The sequence below is a fragment of the Salminus brasiliensis genome, chromosome 7 (genome assembly GCF_030463535.1).
Source record: "Salminus brasiliensis chromosome 7, fSalBra1.hap2, whole genome shotgun sequence".
Lineage (NCBI taxonomy): Eukaryota > Metazoa > Chordata > Actinopteri > Characiformes > Bryconidae > Salminus > Salminus brasiliensis.
The window spans coordinates 6,542,295-6,568,561 of record NC_132884.1 but is presented as its reverse complement, the minus strand read 5'-3'; the positions used below and the strand labels follow the sequence as shown (position 1 = coordinate 6,568,561).

Below are 26,267 nucleotides of genomic sequence, written 5' to 3'. Positions count from 1 at the left end.
TATTTTTTGTAGCAACTCTATAATATCTTTGTACATTCAGTGAAACAGCTCCATTTGCACTACTTGCTTGAGGTACATAAATGTGGCACTATTTTTTTGATATACACAAAGCCTTGACGAAACACTAGCAGACGGACCCTCACCACGACAATCTGAGGCACTGTACAAATTTACAAAGGCTTTCCTGAGGTTCTCTCTCTCTCCCTCTCGCTCTCTTTCTCTCTCACACACACCACACACATACATTTCTAAGGAATAATGCAGCTCTCTGCGTGGTTAAAGGATGTCATGTCTCCTGTGGCAACAGTGAATCTGATTTTAGAGTTAATGACCCGCACAAAACCACACACACACACACACGTACACACAGGCACACTCACAGGCACACTCACAGGCACACACACATCCAGTAGATTGAGTAGATGCACTCGGCAGGCCGGGAGCATGATCATGGATGCTTTTAGTCCATCAGTACACCTTGGAGACTCTTGCACCGCATCGTTTAACTCAGCCTGTTGACTAAAACACACCTGATTTAACTCAGCAGTCATACATCAGCCCCTTGACGTGTGAGTTAAAACTGTTGTGTTAACAAAAAAGGAAACACTGAACGGCACAGTTCAGGGTCGCCCCCAGGGCTGGAATGGATAAACAGCATCAGATCATGTGCTTCTCAGGGCCTCCCAGCGTCTGTGGCAGCTACCGTATAATGTATACCAATCACTTCATTTCTCAGGGGCTGCCAGTCCACGCTTTTCCATATCCTCCTGTTCTGTGTGTGCTGATCTTTCCAGCCGTTGCTCTTTCTTGATGAGAAGCTTGGAGGTTCTGTAGGTCGGGCCTTCGCTGCCCCACTCACTGTATCCAAACGGAGTTGCCAGTTTATTAAGTGCACCTACTGGACATTTTATCAGATACATCAAACATGTACACTAAATTAAAGTATTGGGACACCTACTCGTCTGTTGTTTCTTCTGAAATTGAGGATATTAAAAAGAGTTGATCCTGCTTTTGTTGGAGTAACTGTCTCCACTGTCCAGGAATTTCTACTAGATTTTGGAAGAGCACTCACTGCTGCAAGGATATGATTGCATTTAGCCACAACAGCATTAATGAGGTCAGGATGTTGGATGATCACCTCTGAAATGCATCTCTCAAAACATAGAAAAGGTCCTCTTGGAACAAGGGTTCAAGTGTATCTGCTCCAGAGAGTCCTACTCTATTGGAAGTACTTCTCTACAGGGACTAGTGTGTCCACAAACATTTGGACATAGCGTGCATGTTTTTTGTAGGTTTACAATTACTGTAGCCTCTACAATTACTATAACCTCTCACCCCCCTCATTAATGGATAGGGATCACAATATGCTAATATTTCCTTTGAAATTTTTGATTGATTGTTCTTAAGACAAAACCACTTATTTCTACTTGAAAGGTCCTTTTAAGAACAAAACGTCTTTCTTCTGTGGCTCGTCTCCAAAGAATCCTTTTTGGCACCTCCATTTTTAAGAACCCTTCCAGAGTGAGCACTGATCTAACTTCAGATTCCTCTCTTATTTACTATGACTTAAGTGACGGGAACAGAGACAAAATCAGCTCTCCTTCTGTAGGAAGCACTGTGAAAATGGACACAAAAAATGCTCATATTTTTTGTAACCGTGTACAAAGTTACATGTAACAGTAATGTGGTTATGTTCTCCTGTAATAAAGTTACAGAAGTGTAATACAATTCAAATGAAATTCCTGTAACCAGCTACAGTAACCTTACAGTGGTACAAAATAAGTGAAACATGTTACAGTTTAAATTCCTGTAACGCGCCACAAAGTAACGTGTTACAGCACTGTACTGTTACTGTTTCCTGTAATACAAGTGTAACAGGTTACAGTTTAAATTCCTGTAACACAGTACAAAGTAACATTACAGTGCTGTAGTTACTTTTTCCCGTAGAGTGTAAGACAATACAGTTTAAATTCCTGTAACAAGGTACAAAGTAAAGTTACAGTACAGTCCTGTTACTTTTTCCTGTAAAAGTGTAACATGTTAGTTTAAAATGATGCATTACACATTACAGTTTAAATTCCTGTAACATGGTACAAAATAACATTACAATCATATAATTACTTTTTCCTGTAAGACAACACCCAAAAAAATGGCATTTTTAATTTACATGATTTAAATGTGGCAAGCGGTTGCAAAAGAGTCATTCTTTTAATGTAAACACAGCTGGTAGCTTTAGGTACTTGTTACTATTAACTCCTTGCAGGTTTTAAAAAATGTGCTAGCACGAATATCCCAAGGACTGGTTAAAAGCTTAGCGATTGGTATGACCTCAAAACAAGATTTCTTCAGTTACGACTGCTATTCAGTTGGAGAAAGCGGTGTTTCTGTTGCTGTTCCTCATTGGCAGGGTGCTGGAACTGACTCGAGCAAACCTAAATATTCTCCTAGGCTTTATCTTTCGGGTAGCTTTAGCTAGCACTGATATCCCATAGATTGATTAACAGCTTAGAGGCTGGTGTTACTTTGAGTACTTTTTTCTTTTGTAAGTAACAACACATTTTTATCCAAGTTTAATTATCTTTCTATTAAATATACTGGACTAATCATGTTTATTAGCCTACATTATTTAATATTTCAAAAAATTATCTACACATTTTCTCATTTGTAAAGCACTTTGGATGACCGCACTGTACGGAAGGCGCTATATAAATAAACTTGCTTTGCCTTGCTTTATTTGTTTTAGCGAGAAGTGTGTTTATTTTGCACGCCTGGAATATTTAAAAGATTCATCATAAATTATATGAATATTTGTATGAATATTTAAATTTCTTAGTAAATAAAAAAGTAAGAAGCTGTAGGATTTTCTCTTGTAGTTTCCAGCTGGTACAGATTTGAACTGGTTGTAGAAGTAAGAGTAATGAGTAGTGAGATTAATTTTATACTTTTAATTTAAGACCGCAAACTGTGCACCTACTAAAGGCACCCATATGGTAGCTGTACTTACCAAAATGGACAGTGAGTAAGTCTACTTAATAAACTGGCAACCCCACGTTTCCTTGTGTTCGTATATATTTGTGCTCCAGCAAACAGTTTGTAGAAGAGGGAGTAACGTACTGGCACCTTTGTTCAGCACTGAGCACGCTCAGTCTTGTCACTACACTCCAGGAGCTCTGCGGAGTCTCACTGTACAGCCCGTTTCAAACGCAAGGACCAACACACGCACGTGTGTGCGCTTGGGGTACACGTCCAGGTTTCACCCCAGAACGATCTCCCGTTGCTTTGCTCAACAACACCACACTCCAGATCAGCAGGGGGTGCCACTGCACCTCCTCACAGCCAAAACACGACCACACAGCTCATACTGTTTCCATTGCTCCTCCGAAGAGGGCAAACTCAGAAGTGCGGACTCAGCAGGGAGTGTGTGTGTCCAGGCAGAGGTGTGTGTGTGACGAGACAGGGGAGTATGCATTGGATGAGGCGGCCGAACAGGAGGTGGCTGCGAAGCACTGTCCGGGTGCAGAGTTACCAGGCTCGCCCATAGTTGCAGTGAGAGACTCGAGGCTTCTGAGCGAGTCGCTGTGATTGGCTGGTTTGAAGGGCAGTGATGCAGCACTGGTCGACTGGTCAAACCCATTTGCTTTGTGCCTTTCTTCGCCCCCTGGTGGCCTGTACAGGGGACTGCTGGCGGACTGACTGTCTGAGTCTGCGGTACCGCCGAAGCCGAATTCGTCGAACGCCCTCATATCACCCTGTCCGGCTGGGTAATAAGCTTTGCTGAGGCTGCTGGAACTGGGGGAGTTATCTGGAGCACTAGAGGCCACTGGTGCGAGACTCGGGGTTGGGTAAGAGTATCCACTCATGCTAGACGTTGGTAGAGGTGTGGCTGGGGCAATGCTCGTAGAGAGGCATGCCGATGAAGGAGATGGTGGGCTATAACTTTGTGACAGACTGCTCTGGGAAGGGTATCCTGCATTCGGGTAGCCATAAGTGGGCAGGCTGGGCGAAGTGTTGGCACTGTAGGCTGGCACCAAGTTGGGATGAGAAGCAACAGGGTGGAGAAGAGGACCATTGTAAGATCCCACAGGCTGCAGGTAGGGGGTGGTGTACAGGGCACTGCTGTAGTCCTGGGCGCTGGTTTGACTACTGCAGCTACTGCTGGAGAAACTGGGCTCTACAGGCGAGCTACATACACTCGCCGAGATGTCCGACACACTCAACGGCGCTTTGGGCACCAGCTCAGAAATGCAACCCAGCGGTGGGTACACGCTCTCCAGCCAAGGCTCCACCTCCAATTTCCGTCCGTTAAGGTGGGACGGACCTCCACTAATGACGCTGGGTCCATTAACGCTAGCAGAGAGGACAGGTTCCGGGTAGCCCATTAGTCCGCCCTCACAGGGTAGGTCCAAAATGGTGGAGTATCGCTCCGCGTACCTTTTCAGCAGGTTGGAGGCAGTGAGGGCCGAGATGTCATCGTTGGCCCAGGAGTGCTGGTAAACCCTGGAGGAAGCTGAACTTGTTAACCTCGGACCCCGGAAAGCTTCAAACTTGTGCGCCGGGGAGCGTGTGGTGGAGGTGATGTCATAGTGCTGCTCCGCCCACTGTGGCTGCTCAGGGGTCCACTGCATTGTTACGCCTGAAAGACAATATAGAAAATGCACATGATTAGGGTATATGATCAGGGTAATCGGTGTATTCATTATTGTCAGGTCAAGATTATAAGTTGTTATTAGTGGGACAGTAGAGGCTCAGTGGGTTACTGATCACAAGGCTGTGGGTCCGATACATAGGTACCCTGGTAGGCTACCACGGCTGAGCCCTAACCAACCACATGGGTTCCCAGTCAACATGCGGGACATGTAGGCTAGGTTGGGCATGGGCTCTGAGTGGGTGTGTACCCAGTCAGAGCTTCCCAAATGGGCCCCATTGTTATAGCCCACCCTAATTTAACATGGGTCCCATGCAGGCCCCAAGTGCAGTGTACAGTGTACATGCTTAACCCCTCCTGGTCCCATCACTGACCCCGATGGAACATGGACCAGAGGATAAATCTTTCAGGGTTACCACAGCAACCACTTGGCAACATCCTAGCCAAAACCTGTGACACCATAGCAACCATTTGGAATACCTTACAAACCACTTAGTTTCACTTAAGTTTCCTAGTGACCACATAGCAACAGTCTTGCAACTCTCTGGAAGTGGAAGCTTTCTTCCGGAAAAGCACTTTTCTTATTATTATAATTATTATGGACAAAAGTATTGGGACACCTGCTCATTCATTGTTCCTTTCAAAGTCAAGGGTATCATACTGCTTTTGTTGGAGTAACTGTCTCTACTGTCCAGGGGAGGAGGCTTTCTACTAGATTTTGGAGTTAGTTTGCTGTGAGAATTTGACTGCATTCAGCGACAACAGCATAAGAAAGGTCAGGATCTTGGATGACCACCCCACCTCACCTCCACCTCCCAAACTGATCCCTCAAAAAGTATTGGATGAAGCACTATCCACCGTTCCAGAGAACACATGGTGCCAACAGGTTCATGTTTATTTGCTCCAGATTGGCAATTCCTCACACTTCTATAGATACTAGACGAGCTATATATGTGCATGTGTACATATGTCTCTGTCGGCAACTGGGTGCATCTTAAAGTGGCTGAATGCTCTCACACAACAAGAAAATCAAAATCAATGATTTTCTCTGGAGGACAAGCAAGTTCCGTAACCAAGTTCTCCAGCTTCATGTTCATGTGCTTGCTTGGTGAGTAGCAGTTTGACTAATTTGTATGGAGGCAGCTCGTATCACACGCGCACCCATCCAAACCCACACACACGCAGAGATAGAGGCAGAAAAACACTGTTAATGATGATATCACTGAAGTCTGATACACAGATACAGCAGAAGGCTTCATCTCAAGTGGATCAAATGAAAGCTCTTTAATGTAATCAAGAAATCTCATGTTTCACAAACACACGCTTTCTCACTCTCTTTCTCACTCTCTCACACACACTCACAGCTGCACATGCATACACACACACACACACATGTGCACCCCCCCACAAGCCCTACCCACCCCACACACACACCATAAGGGGGCATAATATTTCGCCGTACTGTAATAACGAACGATCAATAACGTCGCTCTCTGCATTAGCAACTGTAGCCGACAACAGCTGTCCTCAGTCCCCAGAACATAATGTATCTCCACCATTTTCTGCTTATTCACACACGTACGCACACACACTCACACACGCACACACACACACTCTGACACAGATAAAAAGATTTCAGATCATGAATACAAAGGGCTTTTATACGACGCACCATATGGGGGAGAGAGAAAGAGAGCGAGCGAGAGAGCACCGAACAGATTTCCTTTTTTCATGAAGCCATTTCAGCCAATTAGATCAGTCATGGGAGTGTTCTCGTCCATAGAATCACTGCCTGTTGGGATAACACTGCAGCTCAGAAAGGCCATACAGGGGGCTGCATGCACACATCCGCACTAGAGGGTTGCTCAGAGGTGTAGCAATACACAAAGTTAGAAAGTTAGATACAGTGCTTCAGATTTCCATCCATAAAAATACTTAAATACTTATATATATAAATAAAAGGTTCTACAAAAGGTTCTTTAAGCGACGCCATAGAAGAACCACTTTCGGTTCCATAGAGATCCATTTTTGTGCAAAAGATGTGCACAGTGTCTTTGCAAACAAACCTGCACTGTTCAGCCTCGCTAGTCCACACAGCTCACATGCCTTATCATTGTAAACTATATGGACAAAAGTATTGGGACACCTGCTCATGCATTGTTTCCTATGAGATCAAGGATTTTAATACGAGTTTCACCCACTTTGGTTGGAATAAGTCAGTAAGTCTCTACTGTCCAGGAAAGAAAAAGGCTTTCTACTAGATTCTGGAGCATTGACAAGAGCGACATTAGCGAGGTCAGGATGATGAATGATCACCACCCCACCTCATCCCCCAACTTCCCAACCCAAAACTCCCAAAAGCACCACCATCATTCCAGACAACACTGAGCACAGTTCCTCCACTGCTCCACAGCTCAATACTGGAGGGCTTTATACCCATCTAGCCCACGTCTGGCATATGGCAGCATGGTGCCAATAGGTTCATGTTTATCTGCTCCAGAGAGTCCTATTCTATTGGCAGTATGTCTCTACAGGCTGTAGAAAAGCTGTGTATGTGTGTTTGTGCATTTGCACATCTGTATCAGCAATGGGTGCGAAGTAGCTGAATGGAACCATGCTGCCCTTTTTAAGGTCATTAACATTCTAATGAACTTATTTTATGATATATTTCTGAATACTGCTGAATTTCCTGGTGTCCCTCAGTCCTGTTCAACACGGCCATTTCTAGCCTTTCAACCCCGTAACATTTCTGAATGTGATAGGCTTGAATGGTTGTTACGGGGTTGAAGGATTGACCCTTTTTCGATTTCACACCCATTCCTAACATTAACCCTACACTAGTCTACTGTCTGCCACCCTGCTATATCTCCTCTACTTCTCTTGTTTTGCCCTTTTCTGCAAGTTCCTCTGTATTTTAAATTCCTCGGTTCTACTAAACAGCCAGCGAGGGCTCTTCCATATTTAATGACAAATGAGGGCTGAGCGTAATTGCTTTAAGATATTGGCAGATTTGTTTGTTCGCTGTTTCCATTTATTTAGTCTTAGGTGATTCATGACAAAGACGACCCAGAGAGGTCGAACGGGCTGCATTGTTTGTTAGCAAAACTCTACTTTTCCGCAGATAACTATTGATTGAGGCGCAGCGAGCTGCATTTACATTTGCTATCTATCCCAATTAAAAACCCTGAGTAATTACATTCAGTTCTATCAAGCTACAAATCCCTATGATCGATACACACACCCTGAGGTCACTTTACACTCCCAAAGGAACTCTGTGCCAGATGAGACACACCGGTGGACAGACTCACATACACACACCCCCACACACACACACACATATACATACATTCATACACACCGTATGAACACACCGGTTTGTTTTTTATATACCTTGTCAGGACGTGGGGTCACACATATGATCAATGCCACAAGAAAACCTTAAAAACAGCAACCTAACAGGAGAGGGGAAAAAAACTCCTTAACGTTCAATGGAAGTCAATAGAAAAAGAGGTGATTCTAGGTATTTTGGTGCATTTCTATTGGTCCATTCATCATGACATTTTAAAGCAATGTTGAGGACAATGGCCTGTTTTAAACTGTCAAAAATGGAAAAATACTAGGGATGCACCAATACCATTTTTTCCTTTTCGATATCGATACCAGATACCAGATTTGTACAGAATACAGATATGAATACCAACTCGGACTCGATAGATGACTATAAATCCTGGTCTTTACAGTGTTTCACTTTTTAACAACCAGTAAAACCAGTCATAAATAGTTAATCATTAAACAGACGTTTAATTGGAACCTTTACATTTACAGCACTGTTCACTTGAGTTAAGTTTAGGAGCTTTTTACAATATGAATATGAAATTGCTGCATTTGCACTTTTTGTTTCTAAACTGGCGTTTTTTCACTGCTCTAATATGTGCTGGTTGAGCTCAGCAAGGTTGTGCTTCCCCACCTGCTCGTGTTTCTGCATTGTGGAAATTTTTATTTTTTCAGAGCTGAAACTTTTCAAATGTGCAGTTACTCAACCAGTAAACGCTGTTCTTATTTAGGATAACATAAAAAGTACAATCTATAAAAAGTGGAAGACTATAAATATCAGGATTTCTAGCCATCTATCGAGTAGTTAAGTCAGAGTTGGTACTGGTACTTGGTCTTGGCGTATACTTGAAAATCTGGTATCGGTATCAAAAGTAAAGAGTGTTATTGGTGCATCCCAAGTTCTACTTGAATCTAGGAACCCCCTGAATGCAGAAAGGCTTATTACACAGGAGTAAAGGTGTATTACTCAGTAACTACAGGGATGGCTGTACAAACTGGTGGGGCTATTCTCTGCTATTCTCACAACTATGGCTCACGGACAACTCACTACGGACAAAAACGCAAATATTTCTTTTTAACTCACACATACACTCAGATAAATATGTACATATGTATATATATATATATATATATATATATATATATACAGACACGCACTATTCCATCTGTATATTTTCTTACTTCTTTTATTTCTATATTTCTATATTTATAAATATATCTATATATTTTATTTTTAATTTAAATTTAACTTAAATGTAACCTAATCTTAAATGTAACTAATCCTTTTCTAAGCCTGAACTTAATCCCTAAACTTAACACCAGCAACCAAACAGAACATTTCCCTTCAGTTAACTTGTAGCTTTAGTTGACTGTTTGTTATGCAAAAGTGTAAATAAGCCAAATTTTCTCCAGACAAACATTTCTGCTACTTATTTTTTATTATAACATACTGGAATAAATAACTAAAAATAAACAAACACACTAATGAACACACTTCTAATGAATGCATTATGCCACTTTATGTTGCATCCATTGCTGGGACAGATGCACATATACACACACACACAGCTTGTCTAGTCCCTGTAGAGAAGTACTGCCAATAGAATAGGACTCTCTAGAGCAGATAAACATGAACCTTCTAGCACCATGCTGACTAATGCCAGACGTGGGCTTTATAAGTGAAAAAAGGCCCCCCAGCATTGAGCTGTGGAGGAGTGGAGGAACTGTGCTTTCTCGAATGTTGGTTGGTGCTTCATCCAATACCTTTTAGTTGGGGATAATGAGTTGGGGGGGGGAGGTCATCTAACATTGTGACCTCACTAACGCTCTTGTTGCTTAATGCAATCAAATCCTCACAGCAATGCTCCTCCAAAATCTAGTAGAAAGCCTTCCTCCCTGGACAGTAGATACAGTGAATGAATGAGAAGGTGTCCAACTAGTTCTGTCCAGAAAGTTTACTTCCCTAAACTACACCTGCATTCAGATGTCCCCAGAGCTTCACATACGCATCAACTCAGATCACTTTCAGAAGTCGGATGAAGTTCTAAAGCTGAAACGTCTTGAAATTTGGAGATAAAACCTGCTTTTCAGAGCTCTGACAAAACACCTTTCATTCCCCTCCGTATGTGCCGAAGACGGCGGCGCGATAGCAGTAATTAATTCCGGATAACCTGTAAATGAGGTATGAAAGGGAGTGAGAGGCAGCGTTTAAGACGGAGCGAAACAGCCACGTCTGAGCAACGTCACGTCCTTAAAGAAAGAGTCAAACGCAACACTAACCACGCGCCTGTCATCTGATCAACGCCTGGTTTAAAATAAAGTCTCACTTCCAGAAGGAACATCAGACAGTCTCTTCAGACACACGCGCTACAGTTCAGCGTCAAACGCTCCAAACGGAGAGAGAGGTGCTCTTCGGGACGGGCCTAAATAAAGATAAAGACCTATCCTGTAGACTTGATTGTTCTACAAGATAAAGGCTCTTTAGCAAGCCGAGACAGCTATGGACAGCTTTCCTACACGGAAAAAAAAGTGAGGCACCGAATTTCCACGATTCAAATGTGTAGATCATTATAGAAATACATGGAATTTGGGGAAAATGGGTCGATGATGTTATCCAATAGTTTCCATGGACATAGAGTACATTGTCCCTGTCCAATGAATGACATGTATCTCCAAATCCACAATGGACTACTTCAAGAGGTGCCGGCTGAAGGTTTCACAGTCCCCTGACCTAAAACTCATTAGAAAACCTGCACCAAAGAAATGAAATTCTGAATCCTAAATTCTATAAAAATCTATTCATTCAACATACCATATTGAAAAAAATATATATTCATAATATTTTATGTAAAATTTAGCTGTAGAAGTAATTTATGTAATTTTGAAAAGATCATAACATAATTTGACAGCTTGCCAAATATTTGTGGACACCCCTTTTAATGAATGCATCCAGATGCACACACACACAGCTTGTCTAGTCCCTGTAGACAAGTATTGCCAATAGAATAGGACTCTCTAGAGCTGATGAATAAACATGAACCTGTTGCCTGTCACCATGCTGCCTAATGCCTGGCATGGGCTAGAGGGGTATAAAGCCCCCCAGCGTTGAGGTGTGGAGCAGTGGAGAAACTGTCTTCTCTGGAACCATGGTTGGTGCTCCATCCATTACTTTTTGAGGGATGAGTTGAGGAGTTGGGGATGAGGTTGGGTAGGCATGACCATCCAATCCTTACAGCAAAGCTCCTCCAAAATGTAGTAGAAAGCCTTCATCTTCCCTGGACAGTAGAGACAGTTACTCCAACAGAAGCAGGAGAAGCTCTTTGACGCTTGATTTCGTGGATTGATCTTAAAAGAGCAGCGCGGCAAGCCGGACCTCGAAGCTCGCAGAACTAGAAGCCTTTTGCAATAAAGAAAGGGTTCAGAATATCCCAAACCAGAGCTGAAAGACATTTTTAGCCAATATATGAATATAGACTTCTGATATTTCTTTTAGATTTTTGAATGGGTCAAAAAAAAAAACAAGGAAAAAATCGGGCTTTATTGAATATTATCACAACTGCCGATTTTCCAGTCTACCATTCCCAAACCGATTCTCCACAAAATGCAGTGCTGCAATTTCACTCCCCTACTCGCCGTTAGCTCTCGAGCTGAGTGTGTGGTGGAGAGGCAGTTTGTTGGTCAGTTGTTAGCGAGCACTGGGCTTAAGTGGTGTTTTTTTCCGAGTCTGCAGCTCGCTGAAATTCGCTGTCGCCACAAAGTTCTCAATCTATAACTTTCTGTTCTGTTCTACACAACAGCCATGACAATCCCATTATCTCAAAACCTGCTGACCCAGGGTGTGTGTGTGTGTGTGTGTGCGTGTGCGCGCGCATGCACAAGCGAGAAAAATAAAGAGTGTGTGTGTGGGTGCTTGGGAGAATGCCTTTCTGTTGTTCCAATATAGCCCCTAACCTCCAGTCCTCTGGGGAAGACTCATCACAACCACACACACACACAAACACACACATACACACACAACCCCCATTTCCTAAAGCAATGTTCTCCACTTCTCTAGAGGAGGACGTTTCATTATCCGTCTTAAAAGTGAAAGAAAAGACTTCTTTCTGTGCTTGTTTTTCTTCTCTTTTTTCTCCCATGCTGTAGTTTATGCTCCTCAGTTCAGGCCCAGACCTGATGAGTGTTCTTGTGCATGGGTGTGTGTGTGAGTAGTTTTGTATTGTAGCCTTTGTGAGGACCAAATGTCCTCATGAAAACATTCACGCATTTGGGCACATTTGATGGGTCCTCACCAAATTTCTTCCACAAAATCCAAAAAGAGCCAATCAAATGCTTTTGTATTACTGAGGTTAGGTTTAGGGTTGAGTTTAGAGTCAAGCAAAGCAGTAGGAGATAGCGGCATTTACATTTACATTTAAGGCATTTAGCAGACGCTCTTATCCAGAGTGACTTACAAAAGTGCTTTGCTATTTACCCAAGAAAAACCTCAGCTAGTTAGAATAGACTACTAGTTCAAAGATACCTCTAAGCTTTAGACATTACTAAGCACAAGTCAATAAGGAGACCACTCGGCAAGTACTCTCGGAAGAGGAGGGTCTTCAGTCTGGGTTTGAAGACAGCGAGCGTTGGTCTCCGTTCGGACACCCAGGGGAAGCTCGTTCCACCACTTTGGTGCCAAGACAGAAAAAAGCTTGGATGCTCGTCTTCCGTGGATTTTGAGGGATGGCGGGTTGAGCCGAGCCGTACTTGAAGCTGGAAGGGCTCTAGGTGCAGATCGGCTTTTGACCATTGCCATCAAGTATGGAGAGGCTGGTCCATTCTTGGCTTTGTAGACCAGCGTCATGGTTTTGAATCTGATGCGGGAAGCAGTTACAGGAAACCAGTGAAGAGAACACAGCAGTGGAAAGACATGGCTGAATTTAGGAACATTGAAGATGACATGGAATTTGATGTAGTTCACAATTCAAGTGAAATGTGCTTTTTGCCAGTGTTTGTGCCTATTAGGTTGTGTGTGTAACTCACAGAACCCACACTGATCTCTTTTGGTGGCTGTAATACAGTGTGAGCTAGCCAAGCTAGGACTACAGCCTCCACATAGCGGAGTTAGGTCTAACCCCTAAACACTCCAAGGCTTATAACTCAGTAACTACAGGGAATTCTGTACAATCTGGTGGGGCTATACCTTGGTAATAAAGGTTTGTAATAATACCTTTGGCCCGTCAGCAGGACACAGGCTGTTTACAGGGTAAAAAGAGTGATACAACTAAGCCTTCCCAACTAAACAACAAGTGAGATCCAGATTAGGACTGCACCATATTGGCAAAAACTGGCATTGTGATGTTTTATTTGTTTTGCGATATCAGGGGTGGGCAATATGATATTTTATCATTGTGATACATGCTATGCTTTTTAAAGAATATTTTGAGGATATCAACTGCACATTTTGTTACAGTGTAATTAGTCTGGTTAACTTAGATGAAATGCAGCAGATTTAAATGGAAATCACTGCAGGAAGTACGGGACAGTATTTATACAGTATTTTGTAGTGTATCGTTAGAAGTATTATGTATTGTGAAAATGTCTTTAAATATCTTGATATGATATTTTTTCCGATATAAAAAAATAATATTATGTGATATGAAAAAATGCTGAATTTAATGACATTAATAATCCAATAAGATGTTATAATAATAATAATAATAATAATAATGATAATAATAATGAACCCTTGTATCCAATACTGGACTGGAAAATCTGCAGGAACTGTGTGATGCAGTCATGTCAACATGGACCAGAATCTCAAAGGAGTGTTTCCAAAATCTCCTGGAATCTTGAAGCTGCTTTGAGAGGAAAGGGAGGCCCTACCTATTTGATGTGTAGGTTGCTTGCATCGGCAAAAACGCAAAAATCCCAACGTCTTTATTATTCATAAACACTATAATAACAACAAGAGTGTGAGTGATGCATATAACCCAGTGTTAAAAAAAAAACAGCATCGACAGACGGCCAGAATCTCTTCTCCTTTGTGAAATCTCCAGTTCCTCTACCAGCTAAATCAATACAGGCACACACACACACACACTCTCGCACGCACACACATACGCACACCCTGCTGAATCTATAAAACGCTTTTATTGAGTAATTAAACACCCATTACTGTCGCCAGCAGCGCAACACTAAATCAGATAAAGCCTTTAACAGGAGGATCCAGACATGTTACACACACACACACACCATAAGCCACAAATGCATACTACACACACTACACCAGAGACACACACATCCCGTGAACAATGACATCAAATAATGCCTGATGGGTGAACAGCGTAACTCCACATAAAAAGGACAAACTCTCCTTGTGACGGTCGCTGCTGTGCTTGTGATGCACGAGCCCACCTTTAACACAGTGTACGTCCAGTTGTCTGCCCTCCATGTTTGGGACAAAGACACACTTTCCCCTGATATGCCCCTCTGCAAGGGTTTGGCGGTATAGCTGTAATATCATATACGGCATTATTTAAAAATGAGGGCGGTATTTTGATATGACGGTGTGTCAGATGTGTCACACTTCTGTTCTGTCTGTCTTGTTTATGGCCTAATAAGCTCATTCCCCCCATGTGCATTTAAGAGAGCCACCGTAGTTGTGAGTTAACGACAAACTGATTACCAAATGTGCCTGAAACAGTGTTCAGATTACAGAACAGGGCAAGGTACATGGAAGTGAAAGGGATAAAATCAGTACACTGAAGTAAATGAATACATTTTTTAAAATAAATAAAATAATAATAATAAAAATAATAGTATAAAAGTATTTTTTTAAACTGGAGGGAGAAAAGAAAAGGATAATTAACCACATGTTCATAAAGGCGACCAGATCTTCCAGAGTTGTACAGATTTTTGATGTTAATCATACGTTAATTTTTCCAAAGCTAGTGATTTTGCTACTTTTGGAAGCCACATCTTAACGGAGGGTACCTCAGACTTAGACCATAACAATATATTTAGTGTAACTGTGTGGAGCCTTTTCATTAGCAGTGAATCTTCACAAAATCGTCACAATTCCAAACCGTAAGCATTACAGAGCCAACCTTGCATCTACAACATCAGTCGGAGGTGGTGAAGAGTATTCAACCATCCAAAATAGTAGCTTCACAGATAAACATGCACCTTTTGGCACCATGCCTAATATTGGACGTTGACTAGAGGGGTATAAAGCCCCCCAGCATTAAAAGTTTTAAGAATGATGGATGGTGCTCCATCCGATACTTTTGGGATGAATCGAGGAGTTAAGGATGAGGTAAGGTGGTGATCATCCAACATCCTGACCTCACTAAAACGTTTGTCTCTGACTGCAATCATATCCTCACAGCAATGCTCTGCCAAAATCTAGTAGAAAGCCTTCTTCCCTGGACAGTAGAGACAGCTAAACGAACAAAAGCAAGACCAACTCTTTTTAATACCCTTGGTATTAAAGAAGAAGCAATAAATGAGCAGGTGTCCCAATACTTTTGTCAATTTAAAGTATTTACTGTGCTTTTGTTTGGTACCTTTTCTTGTTCTTTCCTTTAGAAAAAGAACTGCATCGCTAATTCAGTGGTCAAACTGAAATAACCCTCCTACTCGCCCCCCCCAACCCCTCCCTCCCCCCAGTGGCTCGGGATCATTTCATCTGCACAGTAAAACAACGGCCAAACCTTCCACATCACAAAAGTGCTTTTGACTGAGAACTTTTACAAGCCTACACTCACTTTCGGTCTGAGTGGAGCTGATTTGTGTGAGCGTGTGAGAGACTAGTGTGTGTGTGAGTATGTGTGTGTGAGAGAAAGAATGAAAGCTGGTGTGAACAGTCTCCCTGTTGTGTGTGGGGCTGGTGGGCTTTGTTGGAAGTGCTGTGTGGCACCCCTTTAATTGTGCTTTAATATGAATGAGCCATTCACAGAGTCAGTGCACTGAGAGAGAGAGAGAGAGAGAGAGAGAGAGAGAGAGAGACTACAGCTAAAGGAAGTGGACCAATAATCAAATACAAACCTATACCCTAATTCATAAAGACTGCCTTCATTTTAATGTGCCATGCCCTACATACAGTATGTGTCCAAATGTTTGTGGACACCCCTTCTAATGAATGCATTCAGCTACTTACTGCTACAGATATGCAAATGCACACATACACCACTTATCTGCACCCTGTGGAGAAGTATTGCCAATAGAATAGGACAAGCATGTACCTATTGGCTCCATGCCTAATGCCAGACGTGGGCTAGAGGGGTATAAAGCCCCCTCTGCATGGAGCTGTGGAGCAGTGTAGAACTGTGTTCTCTGGGATAATGGTTGGTGCTCCATCCAGTACTTTTTGAGGGATGAGTTTGGAAGTTAGGTATGATGAGGTGTGGGGGTGATCAGATCCTACAATCAGATCCTCACAGCAATGCTCCAGGGGTTTGGAAAGTCTCCTGCTTATTTTCAGTCATTTCACTCAGTTACGGACCAAAGCCACCACATCAAGACCCTTGAGAGGAGGTGGTCTTGGCCCAGTCTCAAAGCAACTCTGCAGTGGTTTTTTTAGTGGTGAGTAGTGATCTGACCTTAATCCGACCTCTCCGACTCTCAGGTGGAGTCTGCAGGTTTGGGCTAAACAGCTCCCATAGTTTTGAATCAATCACTCCATACATTTTAAACCGTCAGTCTGAGAATAACAAATGTGAACCTGCTCTGAAGGATAACAGTCTACTCACTACAGGACAAACTGAAGTCTGGCTGAAACTTCACTTATAGACGATTAGACGAGAATGACTCGAGCGACTGGTGACCAATGATCAGGCGTCTGTGCTTATCAAGCTCGGCTACAGATCCACAGAGTATCAGACAGCCCAGAGCAGCTGCTGCTGACTAACCGCTGAGCGTCCGACACAAGTGTGACCATAAAAACTGGTGTCTGAGAGAGCGAAGTCCAGTGACTGGTGTTGGGAGTAGGGATTCACAGATCCCAAATTAGGATCAGATATCGGTCCCGATACTAACAAAATTAGCTGGATCAGGTATCAGATAATTAGTCTGATCCAAAGGACCGATCCATTCACTGATCCTGATTCTCGCGCTGTCTGTATTCTAGGCTTCATAACCCAGGATCAGAGTAACCTACATACATCATACACATATCATAGCCAGACAGAAAGACTCCCTCTATCTATCGAGTAATCCAGCTCAACTTCCATATAAGAAGAACCAAGGAGGGAGGAGCTGTTCGCTCCTCTTTAGTCTTACAGACTTTGAATTTCAGAAGAAAAGTCCTGAGCCCAGACAACACTGTGCCGAGGTCCAGCACAGCACAGCACATTAATTTTAGTGACCAAAAAAATTAGTGACCATGAAATTATATCTGTGTTCATTTGTTATAGTTTGTTTAACAACGTTAGTAAAGTATGATTATGTCAATCCAGATGCCTCAGGTCTCTCCCAGATGGTCAGGTATATGGTTTATTAATTCAACAATGATATCGGATCGGTATCGGGTATCGACCGATATGCAAAGTTCATGTATTCGTATCTGTCTCGGAACAGAAAAAGATGGATCGGCGCATCCCTAGTAACAGAAAGGGGAAATGAGAGACTGGTTCTGCTGTGTCTGGACTCATAGCCGGGTCTCTAGGCTTAGTGGAGTTAGCTAGCAGGCCAAACACCACAGCACAGGCCGTGTTCCAGTTAACTGAGGCTCAAATCCCACCTGCTTAGAGAATAAAGCCTCATATCTGAGAGCACAGAGTGGAGTGAATGGTCTTAGGAGTGTTTTCCACTGTTTTCAGGCTCATTTAGACTGGTTCATCCTTGCTCTGTCTTTTAGTCGAACTCAGCCTTGCTAAATTGCTACTGTGGTGGGCTTGATTTTTCTTTTTCTTTTTTTTTTTTTTTTGAGTTTTCAGAGGCCGACATCATGGAGGAATGAGCTTATTTGGCTGTGTAGTAGATACAGACACAGAAAAGAAATCTCACATGTGGTTATTTTTAAATATTGTCCTCATTTTGAGATGCAGTCATTTTAAATACTGCAGTATACAGTATTACTGCATGTGGCGCATGTTGGTGCGTTTGGGCTTTTCCCTGTGTGAAAACAAAATGCCAAACCAAAGGAAAAACGCTCTAAGTTTACGAACTCATGCACAAATTCGACCAGAGCAAACCAGCTATAGGTGTGACAACTTATAGGTCCTTGTCCGTCCGGCCCCCCCGCCACCCATTTGAGTTTATTTGAAATGTGTGGAGAAAAAGTACAGAATAAAAACCGCAGCCAGGTTTTAAATCATTTTCCACTGTTGCTCTAATCGAGGGGTGAGCGCCTTGCATGTCGATGACCAATTGAGCTGCGCACGCCATTTCGCTCGCTTAATTAGAAGAGCGGCGCGTTAATTTGCGGCCACAAAGCGGAGAACACGGCGAGCCGTCCAGATCTGATCGCACGGCCGGACGCCGGCACGCGCCTTTAATAGGTCGTTAGCGCATTAAACGTCTCAATCAGCGCTGACAGTTCTGCACCAGAGATACGGCGGCCGGCGGGAGGGAAAGGGATTAAGAGTTGCCGGTGCGTGTGTGTATGTGTGTGTGTGTGTGTGAGGGAAGGTGTGAAGTGTGAGAGTGTGCTGTGTGTGATGTTGCTGAAAATTGAGTGTGTGTGTGTGAGAGAGAGAGAGAACAGGCAAAAGGCTGTATGATAGATGGAATGTGTAAATGTGTGTGAGAGGGAGAGAATAAGAAAAGAGTGTATAGTGTGCTGTGCTGTAGTGTGTGTGTAAGTGTGTGTGTGTGTGTGTGTGTGTCTACGAGAAGGCGAAAGCTGTTGAGAGGCGCGAGAGAGTTCCATAGGCTTTGACTTCATTCATCTGTGCAAATCATGTTGAGAGGGACTTCAGATAGCTCACACACACACACACACACACACGCCTTTGGTTGAACGTACATTAATCAGCCACAACATTAAAACCACTGTCAGCTGAAGTGAACAGCATTGATCATCTGGTTACAGTGGCATCTGACAAGGGGTGGGATCTATATATTGGGCAGCATCAAGTGAACAGTCAGTTCTTGAAGCTGATGTGCTGGAAGCAGGAAAAATGGGCGGACATAAAAGTCCTGTGGGGTTTTGGGGGGTCCTGTGGGGTGGTCTCAGTATGCAGTGGTCAGTATCTACCAAGGAAGCGGACCCTGGAAGTATCAAGCTCGGCTACAGCTAACACAGGGTATCAGGCAGCGCAGTGCTGCTGCTGTTGACTAGATAACTGCTGAGCTACCGACACAACACAATGTGTTGTGCAAATCGGGTGGAAAGGGGGGAAGAGTGATGACATCACTATTACAGGTGGTCTGCCATTTAGGAAAAAACGAGAAGGAGCTGCTCTGCCTCTATGCTAGTAGCTTAGGACTGAATATTCAAGAACCGAAGAATATTAGTGGACTACAGGACTTCTGGTATCACAACATCCCTATTTGTGAGTATGAAGAACCTGTTAAAGACTTAGTGAACCTTCACCTGATGTAAAGGTTCTCCACTAACATGGTTCTTTAAGGACCCAAGGTGGTTCTTCTATGGCAATGTCCAAAGAATCTTTTGTAGCACCTGCTCTATTCTCCATGAAATGTCACCAGACACTCAAAAAATGTGTTTTCAAATGGTGTCAAATAAATACATCAAACTACGAGGTGTTGATAAGACAGCGTCAGCATCTTCTTTTCTGAGCCCTGTTGAGCCTAATAGGTTTGCTGGTCGAGCACCAAAAGGACATCAGATGCTGTATGTCCGTGCGGAGCGCTGGAGATGTTCTCAAATTCTCCTCACTGAGTTTTTTGGGTGTGTATGGCGATAAATATAGCTGTGTGTATTTTCTAAGGCAAAAACAGCTCCGCCGGCTGCTGGTAAGGGAGGGAAGATACTAAAAGAGGAGAGAAATAGAGGTGATTGAAGCCTCGTCCACACATATCCGGATATTTAAAAAAAAATATCCTGACCACCGAGTTCCTGTCCACGCTAACAGCATTTCCAACATCTCTCCATCCTCTCCAGAACACAACAACAATCTGAAAACACCCACATGGGCAGGCCAGCCCAGCAGGACGCACTGATACGTCATTGCATCTGAACCCGAATCAGAATCGCTGACGTCCAGGACTTCAGGCATATGGTGGCACAAGAAGAGCGCGAGACCACACTCACGGGTGGCAACACCTAATTTGCATTTTCAGAATATCATTTTGTACAGCACAAGGGCTGCTGTATAGTACTGAAACATAGGGACGTCCCGATCTGATCTGATCCAGTGAATCGGAATCAGGGCAGATCTAGACATATTTAACGGATCAGGTATCGTCTATTTGAATCTGAATCCAGTTCCGAGTCTTTGTTATAACCGCTGTGTTCAGAGCTCAATCCGATCCATTCCTCAAGGTGCCATTAACGGACATTACTGCCCATCTTGCTCCAGCAGCAGTGCGGACGTTCTCAGAAGGTAAATAAATAAGTTGAGGTTCTGCAGTGTGGAGCTATTTTACAGTGGAACATGAAAACAGACCATAATATTTGACCCTTTATAAAACTCTCACTGAAACGCTCTGTTTTACCAGCGGGAGAACCGGCACTTGCCTTTCTCTGTTTTTAAACCAGCACTGAAGAACCCATTCAGAACTGAATGGAGGCTAACGCTAATGCTAATACAGACACACACACACACTCACACACAGCACATCCTTCCATTATAAACCAGTTATTTCACACCAGTAGACCCACAACCACAGATATCAGTCCAGAGTGTGTATCACTACACACACACACACACACACACACACACACACAGGAAGTGATCAGACTGCAGTGTTGTAAAGGAGCTGGGAGCTGATTGGTCAGGGAGGAGGGTACTCAGCATTAGGAGACTCAATCCGAAGGTAAAATAACTGGTTTGGGACATCTTTACTGAAAAGGGTTCTGGAACCCCTGTATGTACAAACCCACTCACAGCCCATGCCCACCTAGACCATGTTCCACCCATGGCCATGAGCTTTACATGACAAAGGATTCTGATGCCGTGTCTCATGCCTAATTAAGAGTCGAATGTAAATTTACTTCATTCAAAGACATCAAAGCGAGTTCGCATAACTTGTGGCGTTCCACAGGGTTTTTAAAAATCATTTAAACAAAAATGAACTATTTCAATATTGATTATTTAATTAATTAAATATTGTCTATCAAACACATCAACACTGTTTCCTGTGAGTTGACTTACTTTACTAATAAAGGCAATAATTGTATTGATTAATGTTTTTGATCCAGGTGGAAATGAGAAACACATCTGAAGTAAATTAAATGTATTTTTCAGGGCTGGTTTCAGGGAGAGAGGGAGAGAGACCTTGAGAGAAGTACAGGTACTAGAAAATAAGAGTGTGTCATGAATCAGTGAGAGTCGCCCCATACTGTTCTCCTGCATCACTGCCATTATGGAGCAACATCTTGTAGAAGCCCTCTCCTCAAATTATGTATTACACCATCGCCAACACACACACACACACACACAAACATACACGGACTCTGGTGCATTGCCGTGCAGAGTCTGACCCCACTAAAGGCATGTCACAGAGGTCCATTCCTATTCAGTCCTGAGGAAGAATTTATGAATTCACTTCAGTGACCCCAGAACTGGCCCCAGCGGTGGTCTCCATACTGCACAGAAGCGCTTTCTCAGTCTGTGTGTGTGTGTGTATGTGTGTGTGTATGTGCACATGTGTACAAAAAAATATCGATTTACACTACACTACATGTCCAAATGTTTGTGGACACCCCTTGTAATGAATGCATTCAGCTACTTTATGTCGCAGCCATTGCTGACGACTATGACTGTCTAGCCCCTGTACAGAACTACTGCCAATAGAATAGGACTCTCTGGAGCAGATAAACATGAACCTAATGGCACCATGCTGCCTAATGCCAGACGTGGACTAGAGGGGTATAAAGCCCCCCAGCGGTGAGCTGTGGAGCAGTGAAACTGTATTCTCTGGAATGATGTTGCTACAGCCAATAGTTTTGTTTGTGTGACCCTGCCACCACTGCTGATAATAACCTCACGAGAAACACTGTCAGGATTTCCGTCCTACTAAAGATTAGATCCGGCTGTATTTCAGTACTAATCCACCAAAATGAAAACTTCCCAACCCCAAAATCCGGGACACACTGGGTCCAAAAAATAATTGAAGAATTGAACCAATATGAGAGGAGCTCAACTCAACATGCTTGACCTCAAAGGTCAAGCATTCTGATGCAGCTGATAATATTGGCTAATATAATTTTACATAAATACAGTATCTGCAGAGGACTGGCGCCCTGTCCAGACTGTGCTCCTGCCTTATGCCCACTGCTTCGAGGAGGCTCTGGACCCATGGTAACCCTGACCAGGAGATTTTAGATTCAAATAATATTGTAGTTTTTTTAATACAAGCAGTTCTCACACCATCAGCCATAACATTAACACCACCTGCCTAAAACTGAGAGGGTCCCCCTTCTGACCATTTGAGCCATGGACGCCACAAGACCTCTGAAGGCGTCCTGTAGTATCTGATGCCTAGACATCAGCAGCAGATCCTGTAAGTCCTATAAGTTGTGTCCTAGAGGAGGGTAGGGCCTCCATGGATCACATTAGTGCCGAAGACCCTGTCGCTGGTTCAGCAGTTGCACTTTCTTGGAGCTTGAAAACACTGCATACCAGAAACACCCTACAAGACCTGCCTGATGTTTTGGAGATGTTCTGACCCAGTCATCGCCTGGCCTTCACAGTTTGGCTCAGATTCTTATGCTTGTTCATGTTTCACCTTCAGCTAAACTGATTGTTCACTTGCCGCTGCCTAATATGTAGATCCCACCCCTTTACAGATGAAGCCACTATAGATGAAGATAACCTGTGTTTCTCAAGTCACCTGTCAGTGGTGCTAAAGGTATGGCTGACTGGTGCATGTGCCTATGGAACCCTGACCATCCAGCAGTTGGTCACCCAGGGTTATGATATGAATGTTATAATTTTTTTTACACATCATCGCTGTCATGCAAAAACCTAATTAAAAAAAAATTAGTATACAGAATACGGAAAAAACCTTCAGTGGAAGTCAATGGAAAAAGATGTTATTCCAAGTCATTTTGGAGCATTTCTATTGGTCCGTTCATCCTGAAATTCTGAAACCCTGTAAGGCACACCTGCCAGATTCACATCATGTAAAGAAGTAAAAAAACACTTCTGAACTGCTCGACCAGAGCGTGTCCCACCCAGAGATCGTCAAGCGCTTTAACAGAGCTCCACATGTAGACCACATCCTGAATGGTCATCTACTTTCTGTGCTGTCTTCACAGAGTCCATGTGGCTGCTGCTTCTCTCTGCTCTGCTGTCTAGTTGGCGTGATGAACATTGCTGGAAGGATTGCAATTTCCCTGCAACACCATCTGTGAAACTCCGACCCCGAGCTCAGAGCTAAACACCACCAAGCAAAGCAATCTGCTCTGCATATATATCTCTCTCTCATCACACACACACACACACACACACACACACACACACACATACACACACACACACAGGGGGAGAGAGAGAGATTGGGAGAGAGAGAGAGAAATACAGTGGAGCGTAGGGCATGAGATAGACAGGTGAAGGAACAAGAGAGAAAAAGCGAGAGAGGTAGACTGATAAAGGGAGAGAGAGGGATGAAGTAACTACAGAGGAGACGAAGGGGAAAGCGAGACAGGTAGAGTGACAGAGGAAGGTGAAGGAACTAGAGAGGAGAACTAAGAAGAACCAGAACGAGCGAGAGAGCTTGACTTATAAGGGGGGAGACCAAAAAGCAAAAATAGCGAGAAAGGTAGAGTGATGGAGGGAGAGAGAGACATAGAGAGAAAGAAGGAAGCGATACGAGAGAGAGAGAGAGAGAGAGAGAGAGAGAGAGAAATGCAGGGAAAGAGTGACAGAGAGGAAGAGTGACTTATATAGGGGAACAGACAAAAAAAGCAAAAAGAGCGAGCGAGATATGATAATAGAGTAATAGAAAGGGAGAGAGAGAGAAAAGCAGGAGTAAAGAAAGAGAGAAAGAGAGAGAGGGGGAACTAGAGGGGGAAATGAGGGTGAAAGAGCGAGAGGGGTAGAGTGACAGAGGAAGAGAGAAAGAGGGAGACAGAAAAAGAGAGAGAGATCTAGAAAAGAGGTGGGTAGATTAAGAGAGAGAGAGAGGTGAAGCGATAGAGAGGAGAATGAGCGAGAGAGCTTTATTCATAATGGGGGAGGCAGGCACCAAAAAAGCAAAAATAGTGAGAGAGCTAGAGTGATAGAGAAAAATAAGAGAGAGAGACAGACAGGTGGGGGAACAAGGGGGGGAAGAGCAAGAGAGGTAGTGTGATAGAAGGAGAGAGAGAGAGAGAGAGAGAGAGAGAGAGAGAGAGAGAGAGAGAAAGAAAGTGGGAGAGAAAGACAGGCACAGAAAAGCAGGGGTAGAGTAAGAGAGACAGAGGTTAAGGAACCAGATGGGAGAATGAGGGAGTAAGAGCGAGAGAGGTAGAGTGATAGACAGAGAGGAGAGAACGAGGGAGAGAGATTGACTTATAAGGGGGTGAGAGAGAGACTGAAAAAAACAAAACAAAGCATGAGAGAGGTAGAGGGATAGAGAGAGAGAGAGAGAAAGAGAGAGAGAGAGAGAGAGAGAGAGAGAGAGAGAGAGAAAGTAGGGTAGGATAGATCAAGAGAGAGAAAGGTGAGGGAACAAGAGAGGAGAAAGAGGGAGAAAGAGTGAGAGAGGTTGACTGAAAGAGAGTGAGAAAGGAGAGACAGGGTGGGACATAGAGAGAGAGAGAGAGAGAGAGAGAGAGAGAGAGAGAGAGATGGGAATATTAGTGAAGCTGTTATCGGTCCAAATTCTGTGGTTCTCTCGCTCCATCCCTCCGCCTGCGCTACATGATTGAGCTCCGTAACCTCCCATCCCTCGCCCAGAAAAACACCATCAGAGCCCCAACCCGGACCCACACACACACACACACACACACACACACTATGAATAAAATACTGGACACGACAAGAAATTGGAGATTTCTGAATTGGATCCAGAAAAAAAAACAACAACAAGTGTGAGTAAAGTGAGCGCAATCGGCTCCAGTGGGCAGCATGCGGCTCACAGCGGCCCCCCAATCCCCCCAAACTTACAGTCACACACACACATACACACACCACTTAACACACTCCATCAGCACAACCCTGCAGCCCCCTTTACAGCACTCCCAACATGCAGAGCTGCCAGCAACGAGTGGGCAATGAGGAACACACACAAACAAAACACACACACACACACACACACACACCTACCATATACGCTGCTCATCATGTCGCTACGCAGGAGATGGAGAGAGAGAGAAAAAAGAAATCAGTTTAGAGATAGAACATTTCCCACACACACACACACACACACCTCAGACGAGTGATGAGCGCGTGAAAGAGAAAGAGTGGGGGAGAGGGAGGGAGACAGAGAGAAACACCAGAGTTACAGAGAACGATAGAGAGAATGAAAGAGAGAGAGAGAGAGAGAGAGAGAGAGAGAGTGATAGGGAGAAAAGAAAGAGGGAGAGAGAGAAAGAGTGAGAGAGAGAGGGAGAGAAGAAAGAGTGAGAGAGAGAGAAAGAGTGAGAGAGAGAGGGAGAGAAGAAAGAGTGAGAGAGAGAGAAAGAGTGAGAGAGATAGGGAGAAAAGAAAGAGGGAGAGAGATAGGGAGAAAAGAAAGAGGGAGAGAGAGAAAGAGTGAGAGAGAGAGGGAGAGAAGAAAGAGTGAGAGAGAGATTGATAGGGAGAAAAGAAAGAGTGAGAGAGAGAGGGAGAAAAGAAAGAGGGAGAGAGAGAGAAAGAGTGAGAGAGAGAGGGAGAGAAGAAAGAGTGAGAGAGAGAAAGAGTGAGAGAGATAGGGAGAAAAGAAAGAGGGAGAGAGATAGGGAGAAAAGAAAGAGGGAGAGAGAGAGAGAGAGTGAGAGAGAGAGGGAGAGAAGAAAGAGTGAGAGAGAGAAAGAGTGAGAGAGATAGGGAGAAAAGAAAGAGTGAGAGAGATAGGGGAGAAAAGAAAGAGGGAGAGAGAGAGAGAGAGAGAGAGAGAGAGAGAGAGAAAAGAAAGAGGGAGAGAGATAGGGAGAAAAGAAAGAGTGAGAGAGAGAGAGAGAAAAAAGAAAGACAGAGAGAGAAAAGAACGAGTGAGAGAGAGAAAGAGTGAGAGAGAGAAAGAGTGAGAGAGATAGGGAGAAAAGAAAGAGTGA

General features: G+C 43.6%; 1 protein-coding gene across 1 annotated transcript; it reads right to left on the bottom strand.

The window, feature by feature from the left end:
• Positions 1-25,419, bottom strand: LOC140559381 (fidgetin). The gene is made up of 2 exons (XM_072682871.1): positions 25,336-25,419; positions 1-4,633 (listed from the first exon to the last, which is right to left on the bottom strand). Exons 1-2 carry the CDS (start codon positions 25,352-25,354, stop codon positions 3,408-3,410), a joined length of 1,245 nt encoding a protein of 414 aa, XP_072538972.1. The 5' UTR covers positions 25,355-25,419; the 3' UTR covers positions 1-3,407.
• Positions 25,420-26,267: the final 848 nt, after the last annotated feature.